The following is a 13,949-nucleotide window of genomic DNA, read 5'->3' on the forward strand; positions in this document are numbered from 1 at the left end:
CATCTAGTAACTCTGTGCAATCTGGAACAAAGCTCTCTACCAGGGCGATTGGCTGGGCTGGTAGTTTGACTGGGTTTCAGCAGCCTTGCTACCATAGGTGGTAACCCTGGCCGTACGAGTGGAAGAGGGTGTAACAGGAGGCCTCTGTGGAGTGAGATAACCCCTTCCATCGCAAATGGTGGGGGCCATGTAGTCTCCCCTCTTCTCCTCAGTTGCCAGAGGGAGAGAGTAACTGCTGACTGGCTCTCTCTCCCTGCACCTGTGCTCCAACAGCCAACTGTTTCAAAAGAACCAAAGCCTGTGTCAAGGGCCTCTCAACCCAGACAGAGCAGAGCACGTCCCTTACAATCCACTCTGTCTTTGTAGCCCAACTTAGTAAGGAGTGGTCGCCACTCATTCTGCTTCCTCTGCTCTCTTCACTCCCCTGCAATCTAACTTCCACCCCTCCACATCACTGAAACTCCTTCCGCCATGTTTAGTCTCTGTCCTCCTTGACCACTCTGCAGCCTTTACCACTGACAATGATTAGTTCCAGAGTCTTCTCTTTTGGCTTTTCAGATTCTCCTCCTATTTCTTTGGCTGTTCTTTCCCAGTCTCTCCCATGGCATTTTCCTCTTCAACCTCCTTTTTTTTTTTTGGCCACGCCCTGCAGCATGTGGGATCCTAGTTCCCTGACCACGGATTGAACCCAGGCCACCTGCATTGGAAGCGTGAAGTCTTAACCACTGGACCACCAGGGAAGTCCTAGGATGCCCCTCAGCCTCCTTTTAAATGCTGGTATTCCCCAGGGTCTCATGCTTGGACCTACCTTCTTCTCTTTCTTCAGATGCTCTCTGGGTGATCACATCTATTCCTAAGGCTGCCCTACCATCTCTTCTGAGGATTCCTCACTCTGTTTCTGCTGTCCAAATCTTTCCTAAACTTGAGAAGAAAAAAAAAGTTAATTTCAGCAAACCTTTGCTTATACAATTTTTGAAAATAAACTTCTTTCATTTTATAATGTTCTTTAGATAAATGTTGGCCAAAACCTCAGAGCTCAAGATTTAGGTCATTCAATGTCCAGAAATATCCACCCCATAACACTTAGCGAAGCCTGTCCTCATTGTAAATGAATTGGCTAAATCACACTTACTGTTCTGTTAGAAAAAATCCAACTTCGTTTTTCAATGCAAACAAAAATGTTAATATTGTTTCAAGAAATAGTCTTAAAAAACACTGGGAGAGAAAATCTGGAAGACATTTTGTAAAACTAATGATTAAAAGCAGTCAATTGATATTAAAATAATACCAATATAATTAAATTACCCATTTTCATAATAGCTATAAAAACAAGAATAAATTTATATGCTGCTCCTCTTTTCTTGAAGTATAATAATGTAATATAAGTATGGTCAAAATGACGTTATAATAAATTGAGAAATATAATGAAAGTTTTAAATATTTTTGCAGTAACTGTGTGTGTGTGTAATTATGGCACTCACCTTTGGAAAAAATTAAATAAGTATTACATAAATACAGGTAGAAACTGCCATCATTACCACTGCCCTCACCACTACTTTTGCTACACATTATGACCAAACTTCTCATATGTAAGTAACTAAAGGGAAGGCAAATGACTAAAAAGGCATTTAATCATGTACTGCTAAAAACGAATTGATCAGCAGCTAACATCTAATTCTCTTGTTTAGTTAATAAGAGGTAATATATATTACATATTTTATAAGATGAGGATTGACTTTATTTGGAAGAAAATATTTCATCATATGATTTGATAAATATATTATTGAATATTGTACACCACCTAAACCATGTAAAAATTTAATCTGCTGGTTTTATTCAAAATATATTGAAGTGTTGGTAATCAAGGAAAATATTACAATTAGCTTTAAAAGAATCAGCATCATCAACCTGTACTGCTACAGCCCGGCCAAAGATATGTCTCAGGAAAAAGAGCCCTTATCTTATAGAGATGCCTTCTGACATATCTACAGATGAAATGATATGATATCTAGGATGTGCTTCAAAATCATAAGGGAGTGATGAAAACTGTACTTTACCTCTATGGTCTTCCTCCCAAACCCCCTAACTACAGTCTAAACATGAGAAAAAATATCAGACAAATCCCAACTGAGGAATATTTTGCAAAATACCCGAGCTGTATACCTGAAAACTGTCAATGTCATCAAAACCAAGAAAATTCTGAGAAACTGCAAGACCAGAGGAGACTAAAGAGATAGGACAACTCAATGTAATGTGGTATCCTGGGTGGGATCCTGGAAGAGAAAAGGGACATTAGGGGAAAACTACTGAAATCGAAATAAAGTATGGAGTTTAGTTAATAATACTGAAGTTCCTTCTTTAATTGTGACATATGTACTGTGGTAATGTAAGATGTTAACAATAGGGAAAAATGGGCATAGAGTATATGACAACCTTTTGCAAGACTATTTTAAAAGACGATTCTAAAATAAAAAGTTTAAGATAATCACTATGGAGAGGGAAAAGCAGACGGGGTGTGTGGTTGGGACAGGATTGGCCACATGTTAGTGCTTATCGGGGTTACATAATGAAAGTTCATTATACTATTCTGTCTACATTTATGTGTGTTTGAAATTCTCTATTATAAGGTTAAAAAATACATACATTGTGTTGGGGGTTCCTCAAAGCCATCCTCAGGTTCAATGATTTGCTAGGAGGACTCCAGGACTCAGCATATAATCATACTCATGGCTATGATTTATTACAGTGAAAGGATAGAAAGTAAAATCAGCAAAGCGAAAAGGCACAGGAGGCAAAATCCTGAGGAGACCAAGCACAAGCTTCCTAGAGTCCTTCCCCTCTGGAGTCATACAGAATGCACTTAATTCCTTCCCAGCATCAAACTGTACACACATGTCTACCAGGGAAGCTCATTTGAGAAGCCTGTGTTGTTACTGGGGGCTGGTCACATAAGCACCGTCTACCGAGCACATGTCAAGATTCCAAACTGTCAGAAGATATTCAGTATCAACCACGTTGTTTGTAAAAAGCATTTCAGGCACAGTGAGCCATCCTTACCATTTAGGGAAAGTGTAATATCAGTGTAGGGAACTGTTTACCAGTCAAGTTCCCAAGTGCCAGCCAAAGGCCAACCTTGCAAGCAGGCCTTTCTAAGGATAGCAGTCTCAAGCTTACACACACACAGAGGCATACTACTCTCTGGGATACAGCTCAGATATGTTTCATAACTCACATCCTCCTCTTCTATGGAAGGTAGCTCCACTACCCTCACTAGGAGACCTCATCTCCTATTCTGGTCCAGAGGTGCATGTCTGAAGGGGAAAGGGAGGGCCTGTGAGGTGTAGAGAGTTGAGAAGAGCAAGTTCCAAGTTTCTCAGTGGGCACAGCTGTAAATTAGCCTGGAACTCTGCACTCCTGTTCTTTGATTTTTTCCTTCTGTACACGGTGCTTTAGTTCTGGGAAATCTACCTTGAGGACAGAAGAGGAAGAGAAGGGGGAAAAAGAAAAATGGGAAAGAAAAGAAGGAGGACTTTTGAGAGAATGAGACAGAATCTGGTCAGCAATCTGCTCCTAGATAGCTCCTGGATCCATTCTTGTGCCAGTGCAGAAGGGCTGTGAATATCATGAAACAGGTGAGTTTGAGGTTCTTAAAGTATATACAAGTGGTGATGTCTTGTAGGCAGGCAGATCTGGAGCTGGTGAAGGGCTGAAGGGTACAGGCCTGCAACGGCTCCCATCCCCTTCAAATGAAGCAATATACACACTAATACACTACAGCACACAAGTAATGAGTTTTTGGTTAAACCTTGTAAATATCTTGTGAATAGTGTCTTTCTCTATGTGTGTGTGTTAAAAGAATTACTGTAGCTTCATGTCATCCTGTTCGGCATTTAAAAAAATATATTTTTTTAATGTGCTTGGAAGCCTCAAAAAATGGAATTGATCCAGGCTTCTTGTAATTTTTTGGAGCCCCAGGAAACAGAACTGGTTGGTGATACAGATTCAGAAGTCATCAGCACCAAGGCCTTGGTAAATTGAAAACAAGTGAGTGAAGGGGATCGCCCAAGAGAGCTCCTTTATGGAAAAAGAGGGCTCTGGGACGAGAACATTTAAGGCACTCCCTAAAGAGGCGCCTACAAAGGAGGCTAACCAGGAATGGCCAAAGAGATAAGAGAAAAATCAAGTGAAACGAAGTCGGGAAAATATGGCAAAAGAGAGGGGAAGTCAAGAGGACACAAACCAAGAGTGCGTTTGAGAGGGGAAGTAATCAACAGCGTCAAATATTCGCTGATTTTTCCCGGTCAGCACCAACCAGAGTAATTCTGCCAACTCCCCTCTCTCCCCTCCCCCTGGTACTGTTACTACGTCACTTTTGACTCTTACAGGGTTTCAGCCGGTGGTTTACAGTTTATATCCTCCAATTAGATGGCTCAAGCAGGAGGTCGGAATCTTACTCATTTTCCTCTTCCATAAGGCATTACGCCTCTTGCTCAATTAATATAAGTGAAACTATTTGAAGAACATTTGAAAAACCACCCCGGGCAAAGATCTTACGTTTTAACTCGCTCCAGCAGCCAAATTCCCCCGGACACGAACAACTGCGCAGGCGCAGAGGCCGATCACCCGGCTTTCTCTGGTCTTTGCATTTGGCGCGAAATCTCCGTTTCGTGGGAGGGGCTGAGAGAGACGCCGCGCTCATTGGACAGGTTTGGCGCGAAATCCCCGAGCTCCTGCGCCACGATTGGCTCCGGCCTTCCGGCGAAGGGGCGGGGCAGAGGAGGTGCGCGCCGAGCGGCAGCGTCCGGGGAGAAGCAACTCTCTGCGGTCCAGTGAGGCGCCGGCGGCCCCTCAGCATTAAGCAGCGATGGACCTCGCGGCGGCAGCGGAGCCTGGCGCCGGCAGCCAGCACCTGGAAGTCCGCGACGAGGTGGCCGAGAAGTGCCAGAAACTATTCGTGGACTTCTTGGAGGAGTAAGTCGGAGGGCGCCCCTTACCCGCGGAACTTCCCCTCCCGCCCCTCGCGGCTTCCGGAGCCCGGGGGCGCAGTGGGCCCCGCGCGTGTTCGGGAACTGAGGGGTCGCGCGCCTCGGAGAGCGGGCCGCGGAGAGGAGGCTGGGCCGGCTGGGCTGGTTTCCGGGGGTGAAATCCATCTGGAGCTCTTCCGCAAACTCCTGCCGTGCGCAGTGCCCTGGGCCGAGCGCTTTAGGCCCGTCGTTCAGTCCTCACAGCCTGTAAGGCTGGTGGTCGCGTAGCCCCCGGTTCCTTGTTCGGACCCTGAGGCTGGGTGGGGATGAGTAACTCGTCCAGTTAGGCCGCGCGTCCTCAGGGTCGCGGGGGAGGCCGAACTGGCGTATGAATCCTGGCGGGGGCCTGACTGGGGTCCACCGAGGGCCTGGCAGCCCTGGAGCCCGTGGAGTTGAAAGGGCCGGAGTGAACCCCGTGGTTGACAGATGCTCGGGCGAGGGCCCGACCTGCTTATGGCGCTGAATGCACTTCCTCCGTCTCTTCCTTTCCTTCCAACCCTCCAAACCCCACTTTTCTTTTTTTTCTGTTGCCTTTTTTTAGGCTCCAGGCATCTCAAACCCCCTCTCCCTGGCTTTCAGCCACTGCCACCAGTTACTTTTCTTAGATTGTGCAGATATAGCTCTGCTTTCCCTGAGTGGGACTCTACCGCCTCCAGGAAGAAGTGGAAGCACTGCGGAATGTCTTAGGAAATTCTCTCTTTTTTTTTTTAAGAGCTCAGTTTTTTAATTTGATCATTTCTTGCATTTGAAGTTCTCCTCGATGACATCTTGGCCTGAGACTCTTTGCCATAGTCCTAAAAAAAAAAAAGTCATGCGGTTTTACTAATATTTAGAAACTCCACTAAGTTGTTAGCGCTAGTTATAGTGAAGCTTTTAAAAATTAGCACATGTCTTACGAAAATGCTTCCCATCCTCAAAATTTCTTTTAGCTATTCTCAAGGGCCTTAATGACTTCCACGTCTTTAAGGCTCATAACATGGCAGGAAATTCTTTTTTTTTTTTTTTTTTAATTGTGGTAAAACCTTTACCATTTTAACCTTTTTTTTTTTCTTGGCCGTGCCCTGTGGTACATGGGATCTTAGTTCCCCAACCAGGGATCGAACCCATGCCCCCTGTTTTGGGAAGAGAGTCTCAACCACGGGACCACCAGGGAAGTCCCCATTTTAACCTTTTTTAAACACAGAGTTCACTGGCGTTAAGTACATTTACCTTGTTATACAGCCATCACCAACATCCATCTCCAGACCACTTTTCTTCTTCCCAAACTGAAACTCTGCACCCACTAAACAATGATTCACCATTCCCCCCCCGACCCTCCTGCCCCTGACAACCACCATTCTATTTTCTGTCTATGAACTTGACTACTCTAGGTACCTCAGACTTGGAGTCATACAATATTTGTCCTTTTGTGACCAGCTTACTTCACTTAGCATAGTGTGTCTTTGAGATTTTCCATGCTGTAGCATGCACCAGAATTTCCTTTTGAAGGGTGAATAGTATATCATTGTATGTCTATACCACATTTCGTTTGTCTCTTCATCCATCCGTGGATGTGTAGGTTGTTTCCACACTTTTACCACTGTGAATAATTCTGCTGTCTTGTGAAATTCTGATAGAGTTAAAACCATAGTTTAACTTATATTACCCTACTTTTGGCAATGTTACTCTCTGCCTGACAGCTCTTCATCCTTCAAAGCCTAGCTAAAGAATCATACCTCATTTGTTAAACCCTAGAAACCTTTCAGGCAGCACCAATCCTTTCTTCCCTTATGTTCCCAAGCTGCCATTTTCTGTCATCTCTGGTAATATATTTACCTGTCAGCCGTTTCATCTGAATGTAAATCCCATCCTTAATCCCCCCTAGCCACCACACCACATTACACAGGTCCTCAGTTATGTTTGATTTTAACAAATAATGTAATTACCTTTGCTTCCTTGAAGTTTGCCATGCAGCTGACTCCTGGGCACAATGATGAACAAGACAAATAATCCCTGTATTTGTTGGGGAAAAAATGTTAACGCCCTCTCAAAATACCAACTTTGATTGCCATTGCTTATGGAATAAGATCCAAATTCTTCACAGCTGCCTTTTCCAGTTTGATCTTCCACAGCCATTCTGTCATTATCCACACTCCTCCCATACCCTTCCTGACTTTGCTACATACTTGCAAACATCTGTAGCCAATCTATCCACCACTCATTTTTTTTTTCTTTTAAATTTTGAAAGTCTTTCAACGCCGAATTGCAGTGTTACCTTTTATATGCATGAAGCCTTTGTAGATGTTCCTGTTAGGCAAAATTAGTTTATATTCCCCTGTTACATTCTTTTACCTCCTCCTTTTTCTTTTTCCTTTTTATTTTATCGTGGAAAGAACACTTAACATGAAATCTACCTTCTTAACAAAATTTTAACTACTGTGTTATTGTTGTACAGTAGATCTGTTAGAGCTTATTCATCTTGCTTGACTGAAACTTTATGCCTGTAGTACCTCCACATTCTCCTCTTCCTCCTACCACCATACCACTCTTTGATTCTATGAATTTGACTTTTGGGGGTTTTTTTTGGCCTCTCCCAATGGCTTGTGAGATCTTAGTTCCCTGGCCAGGGATCGAACCCCGGGCCCACGGCAGTGAAAGCGTGGAGTCCTAACCACTGCATCACCAGGGAATTCCTGAATTTGACTTTTAGATACCTCATATTAGTAGAATCATGCAATATTTGTCTTTCTGTAATTGGCTTATTTCACTTAGCACCATGTCCTCAAGATTCATCCATATTGAGACATTGCAGAATATCCTGTTTTAAGGTTGAATAATATTCTGTTGTATGTGTATACTACATTTTGTTCGTTCATTTGTCATGAACATTTAGATGTCTTGTCCCTCTTTTTAGTAGAAATGTCTCCTATGAGAGTGTCAACCCCAGCAGAGGGACGATGCTGTCATTTCCAGCCTGTGGTACCTCTGGCATAGTGCTTTGCAGATAGATATTTAGGTATTTAACAGTTAGAACATGCTGTATTTGAAGGAGGAATTGATTTTTTCTCAAAACTAATCTGCATGGTTATGTTAGAAGAACAAAAATCAAATATGTTCGTATGATACGCTTTTGGAAAAAACACACCAGCTTTACTTTGTGTGTGTGTATGTTTCCTTTTTCCTGAAGGTCTTAGGCGCTGAAGCACCTCATTTCTGTGTATTTATTTGTATTCTGGTTCATAAATCAACAGCTTATCTGTCAGTTTTCTCTTTAGAAATTAAATCTTTGGATTTTAACCTGTATTTCTTTCTTTTTTTTTATATCATTAATAGAGTTGGGTTTTTTTGAGTTTTTTTATTACTTATCACTTTTTTTAATATATGGCACATTCTTATTAGTTATCTATTTTATACATATTAGTGTATATATGTCAGTCCTAATCTCCCAATTCATCTCACCATCACCACCACCAACAACAGCCCCCTGCTTTCCCCCCTTGGTGTCCATACATTTGTTCTCTACATCTGTGTCTCTATTTCTGCCTTGCAAATGGTTCATCTGTACCATTTTTCTAGATTCCACATATATATGTTAATATACGATATTTGTTTTTCTCTTTCCAACTTAACTTCACTCTGTATGGCAGTCTCTAGGTCCATCCACGTCTCTACAAATGACCCAGTTTCATTCCTTTTTATGGCTGAGTAATAGTCCATTGTATATATGTACCACATCTTCTTTATCCATTTGTCTGTCAATGGGCATTTAGGTTGCTTCCATGACCTGGCTGTTGCAAATAGTGCTGCAGTGAACATTGCGACGCATGTGTCTTTTTGAATTATGGTTTTCTCTGGGTATATGCCCAGTGGTGGGATTGTTGGGTCCTATGGTAATTCTATTTTTAGTTTTTTAAGGAACCTCCATAGTGGCTGTATCAGTTTACATTCCCACCAACAGTGCAAGAGGGTTCCCTTATCTCCACACCCTCTCCAGTATTTGTTATTTGTAGATTTTCTGATGATGACCAGTGTGTGAAACCTCATTATAGTTTTGATTTGTATTTCTCTAATAATTAGTGATGTTGAGCATCTTTTCATGTGCCTCTTGGCCATCTGTATGTCTTCTTTGGAGGAATGTCTATTTAGGTCTTCTGCCCATTTTTTGATTGGCTTGTTTGTTTTTTTAATATTGAGCTGCATGAGCTGTTTATATATTTTGGAGAGTAATCCTTTGTCCGTTGATTCATTTGCAAATATTTTCTCCCATTCTGAGGGTTGTCTTTTCATCTTGTTTATACTTTCCTTTGCTGTGCAGAAGTTTTTAAGTTTCATTAGGTCCCACTTGTTTATTTTTGTTTTTATTTTCATTACTTCAGGAGGTGGGTCAAAAAGGATCTTGCTGTGATGTATGTCATAGAGTGTTCTGACTATGTTTTCCTCTAAGAGTTTTATAGTGTCTGGCCTTACATTTAAGTATTTAATCCATTTTGAGTTTATTTTTGTGTATGGTGTTAGGGAATGTGCTAATTTCATTCTTTTACATGTAGCTGTCCAGTTTTCCCAGCACCATTTATTGAAGAGATTGTCTTTTCTCTATTGTATATCCTTGCTTCCTTTGTCATAGATTAGTTGACCATAGGTGCGTGGGTTTATCTCTGGGCTTTCTATCCTGTTCTATTGATCTATATTTCTGTTTTTATGCCAGTACCATGGTGCCTTCGTTACTGTAGCTTTGTAGTATAGTCTGAAGTCAGGGACTTCCAGCTGTGGTTCCTCCAGCTCCGTTTTTTCCCCTCAAGATTGCTTTGGCTATTTGTTTTTTCCCCTCAAGATTGCTTTGGCTATTCGGGGTCTTTTGTGTCTCTATACAAATTTTAAGATTTTTTGTTCTAGTTCTGGAAAAAATGCCATTGGTCATTTGATAGGGATTGCATTGAATCTATAGATTGCTTTGGGTGGTATAGTCATTTTCACAATATTGATTCTTCCAATACAAGAACATGATATATCTCTATCTGCTTGTGTCATCTTTGATTTCTTTCATCAGTGTCTTATGGTTTTCTGAGTACAGGTTTTCTGTCTCCTTAGGTTTATTCCTAGGTATTCTTTTTGTTGCAGTGGTGAATGGGACTGTGTCCTTAATTTCTCTTTCTGATCCTTCATTGTTAGTGTATAGGAATGCAAGAGATTTCTATGCATTAATTTTGTATTCTGCAAGTTTACCAAATTCATTGATTAGCTCTAGTAGTTTTCTGCTGGCATCTTTAGGATTATCTATGTACAGTATCATCTGCAGATGGTGACAGTTTTACTTCTTCTTTTCCAATTCGGATTCCTTTTATTTTTCTTCTGTAATTGCCATGGCTAGGACTTGCAAAACTGTTGAATAAGAGTGGCGAAAGTGGACATCCTTGTCTTGTTCCTGATCTTACAGGGAATGGTTTCAGTTTTTCACCATTGAGAATGATGTTTGCTGTGGGTTTGTCATATATGGCCTTTATTATGTTGAGGTAGGATCCCTCTATGCCCACTTTCTGGAGAGTTTTTATCATAAATGGGTGTTGAAATTTGTCAAAAGCTTTTTATGCATCTTTTGAGAGTTGAATATTGTCAGAAGCTTTTTATGCATCTTTTGAGATTATCATATGGTTTTTATCCTTCAATTTGTTAATATGGTGTATCACATTGGTTGATTTGCATATGTTGAATCCTTGCATCCCTGGGATAAATCCCACTTCATCATGGTATATGATCCTTTTAATGTGTTGTTGGATTCTGTTTGCTAGTATTTTGTTGACGATTTTTGCATCTATATTCATCAGTGATATTGGTCTGTAATTTTTTTTTTTTGTAGTATCTTTGTCTGGTTTTGATATCAGGGTGATGTCCTCATAAAATGAGTTTGGGAGTGTTCCTTTGTCTGTAATTTTTTGGAAGAGTGTTAGCCTTCTCTAAACCTTTGGTAGAATTCACCTGTGAAGCTGTCTGGTCCTGGACTTTTGTTTGTTGGAAGATTTTTAATCACAGTTTCAATTTCATTACTTGTGATTGGTCTGCTCATATTTTCTGCCTCTTCCCAGTTCAGTCTTGGAAGGTTATACCTTTCTAAGAATTTGTCCATTTCTTCCAAGTTGTCCATTTTATTGGCATAGAGTTGATCTTTGCTGTTGTTTTCTTAGTTTCTATTTCATTTATTTTTGCTCTGAGCTGTATGATTTCTATCCTTGTACTAACTTTGGGTTTTGTTTGTTGTTTCTCTAGTTCCTTTAGGTGTGAGGTTAGATTGTTTATTTGAGATTTTTCTTGTTTCTTGAGGTAGGATTGTATTGTTATAAACTTCCCTCTTAGAACTGCTTTTGCTGCATCCCATAGGTTTTGGATTGTCATGTTTTCATTGTTATTTGTCTCTATGTATTTTTTGATGTCCTCTTTGATTTCTTCAGTGATCTGTTGGTTATTTAGTAACATATTGTTTAGCCTCCATGTGTTTGTGTTTTTTACGTTTTTTTTTCCCCTGTAATTGATTTCTAATCTCATAGCGTTGTGGTTGGAAAAGATGCTTGATATGATTTCAGTTTTCTTAAATTTACCAAGGTTTGATTTGTGACCCAAGATGTGATCTATCCTGGAGAATGTTCTGTGTGCACTTGAGAAGAAAGTGTAATCTGCTGTTTTCGGATGGAATGTCCTATAAATATCAATTAAATCTATCTGGTCTATTGTGTCATTTAAAGCTTGTGTTTCCTTATTAATTTTCTGTCTGGATGATTTGTCTATTGGTGTAGGTGAGGCGTTATAAAGTCCCCCACTATTATTGTGTTACTATTGATATCCTCTTTAATAGCTGTTAGCATTTGCCTTGTGTATTGAGGTGTTCCTATTTTGGGTGCCTATAAGTTTATAATTGTTTTATCTTCTTCTTGGATTGATCCCTTGATCATTATGTAGTGTCCTTGTCTCTTGTAATATTCTTTATTTTGTTTGTTTGTTTGTTTTGCGGTACACGGGCCTCTCACTGTTGTGGCCTCTTCCATTGCGGAGCACAGGCTCCGGATGCGCAGGCTCAGTGGCCATGGCTCACGGGCCTAGCTGCTCCGCGGCATGTGGGATCTTCCCGGATCGGGGCACGAACCCGTGTCCCCTGCATCGGCAGGCGGACTCTGTACCACTGCGCCACCAGGGAAGCCCTATTCTTTATTTTAAAGTCTATTTTACCTGATATAAGTATTGCTACTCCAGCTTTCTTTTGATGTCCATTTGCATGGAATAACTTTTTCCATCCCCTCACTTTCAGTCTGTATGTATCTCTTACAGACAGCATATATACGGGTCTTGTTTTTGTATCCATTCAGCAAGCCTGTGTCTTTTGGTTGGAGCATTTAATTCAATCACATTCAAGGTAATTATCGATATGTATTTTCCTATTACCATTTTCTTAATTGTTTTACGTTTGTTTTTGTAGGTTCTTTTCTTTTGGGTTTCCCACTTAGAGAAGTTCCTTTAGCATTTGTTGTAGAGCTGGTTTGGTGGTGTGGAATTCTCTTAGCTTTTGTGTGTCTATAAAGCTTTTGATTTCTCCATCGAATCTGAATGAGATCCTTGCTGGGTAGAGTAATCTTGGTTGTAGGTTCTTCCCTTTCATCACTTTAAATATATCGTGCCACTCCCTTCTGGCTTGTGGAGTTTCTGCTGAGAAATCAGTTGTTAACCTTATGGGAGTTCCCTTGTATGTTATTTGTCGTTTTTCCCTTGTTGCCTTTAATAATTTTTCTTTGTCTTTAATTTTTGTCAGTTTGATTACTGTGTGTCTTGGCGTGTTTCTCTTTGGGTTTATCCTGCCTAGGACTCTCTGTGCTTCCTGGACTTGGGTGACTATTTCCTTTCCCATGTTAGGGAAGTTTTCAACTATAATCTCTTCAGATATTTTCTCAGGTCGATTCTCTCTCTCTTCTCCTTCTGGGACCCCTATAATGCAAATGTTGGTGCATTTAATGTTGTCCCAGAGGTCTCTTAGGCTGTCTTCATTTCTTTTCATTCTTTTTTCTTTATTCTGTTCCTCAGCAGTGAATTCCACCATTCTGTCTTCCAGGTCACTTATCCATTCTTCTGTCTCAGTTATTCTACTGATTGCTTCTAGTGTATTTTTCATTTCAGTTATTGTATTATTCATCTCTGTTTGTTTTTTACTTCTTCTAGGTCTTTGTTAAACATTTCTTGCATTTTCTCAATCTTTGCCTCCATTCTTTTTCCGAGGTCCTGGATCGTCTTCACTATCATTATTCTGAATTCTTTTTCTGGAAGGTTACCTATCTCCCCTTCATTTAATTGTTTTTCTGCGGTCTTATCTTGTTCCTTCACCTGGTATAGTCCTCTGCCTTTTTATTTTGTCTATCTCTCTGTGAATGTGGTTTTTGTTCCATAGGCTGCAGGATTGTAGCTCTTCTTGCTTCTGCTGTCTGCCCTCTGGTGGTTGAGGCTATCTAAGAGGCTTGTGCAAGCTTCCTGATGGGGTGGGTAGAGCTGGCTGTTGCTCTGGTGGGCAGAGCTTAGTAACACTTTAATCCACTTGTCTGCTGATGGGTGAGGCTGAGTGTCCTCCCTGTTGGTTGTTTGGCCTGAGGCGACCCAGCACTGGAGCCTACAGGCTCTTTGGTGGGCGACACCAGGAGGTGTCTACTTCCCAGAACTTCTGCTGCCAGTGTCCTTGTCCTCGCAGTGAACCATAGCCACCCCCTGCCTCTGCCAGAGACCCTCCAACACTAGCAGGTAGGTCTGGTTCAGTCTCCTATGGGGTCGCTGCTCCTTCCCCTGGGTCCCGATGTGCACACTACTTTGTGTGTGCCCTCCAGGAGTGGAGTCTCTGTTTCCCCCAGTCCTGTCGAAGTCCTGCAGTCAAATCCCGCTAGCCTTTAAAGTCTGATTCTCTGGGAATTCCTCCTCCCGTTG

General features: G+C 41.3%; 1 protein-coding gene across 2 annotated transcripts in view; it reads left to right on the plus strand.

The window, feature by feature from the left end:
- The first annotated feature begins 4,804 nt into the window (after positions 1-4,804).
- The window catches only part of MCM6 (minichromosome maintenance complex component 6), a 45,966-nt gene continuing 36,821 nt past the window's right edge, over positions 4,805-13,949 (plus strand). For both annotated transcript variants that reach the window (XM_060016874.1, XM_060016875.1), the window contains exon 1: positions 4,805-4,971. In XM_060016874.1, the coding sequence (XP_059872857.1) occupies positions 4,865-4,971 (107 nt within the window). In that variant the 5' untranslated portion in view covers positions 4,805-4,864. The remainder of the gene's footprint in view (positions 4,972-13,949) is intronic.

The sequence above is a fragment of the Delphinus delphis genome, chromosome 7, assembly GCF_949987515.2.
Source record: "Delphinus delphis chromosome 7, mDelDel1.2, whole genome shotgun sequence".
NCBI lineage: Eukaryota > Metazoa > Chordata > Mammalia > Artiodactyla > Delphinidae > Delphinus > Delphinus delphis.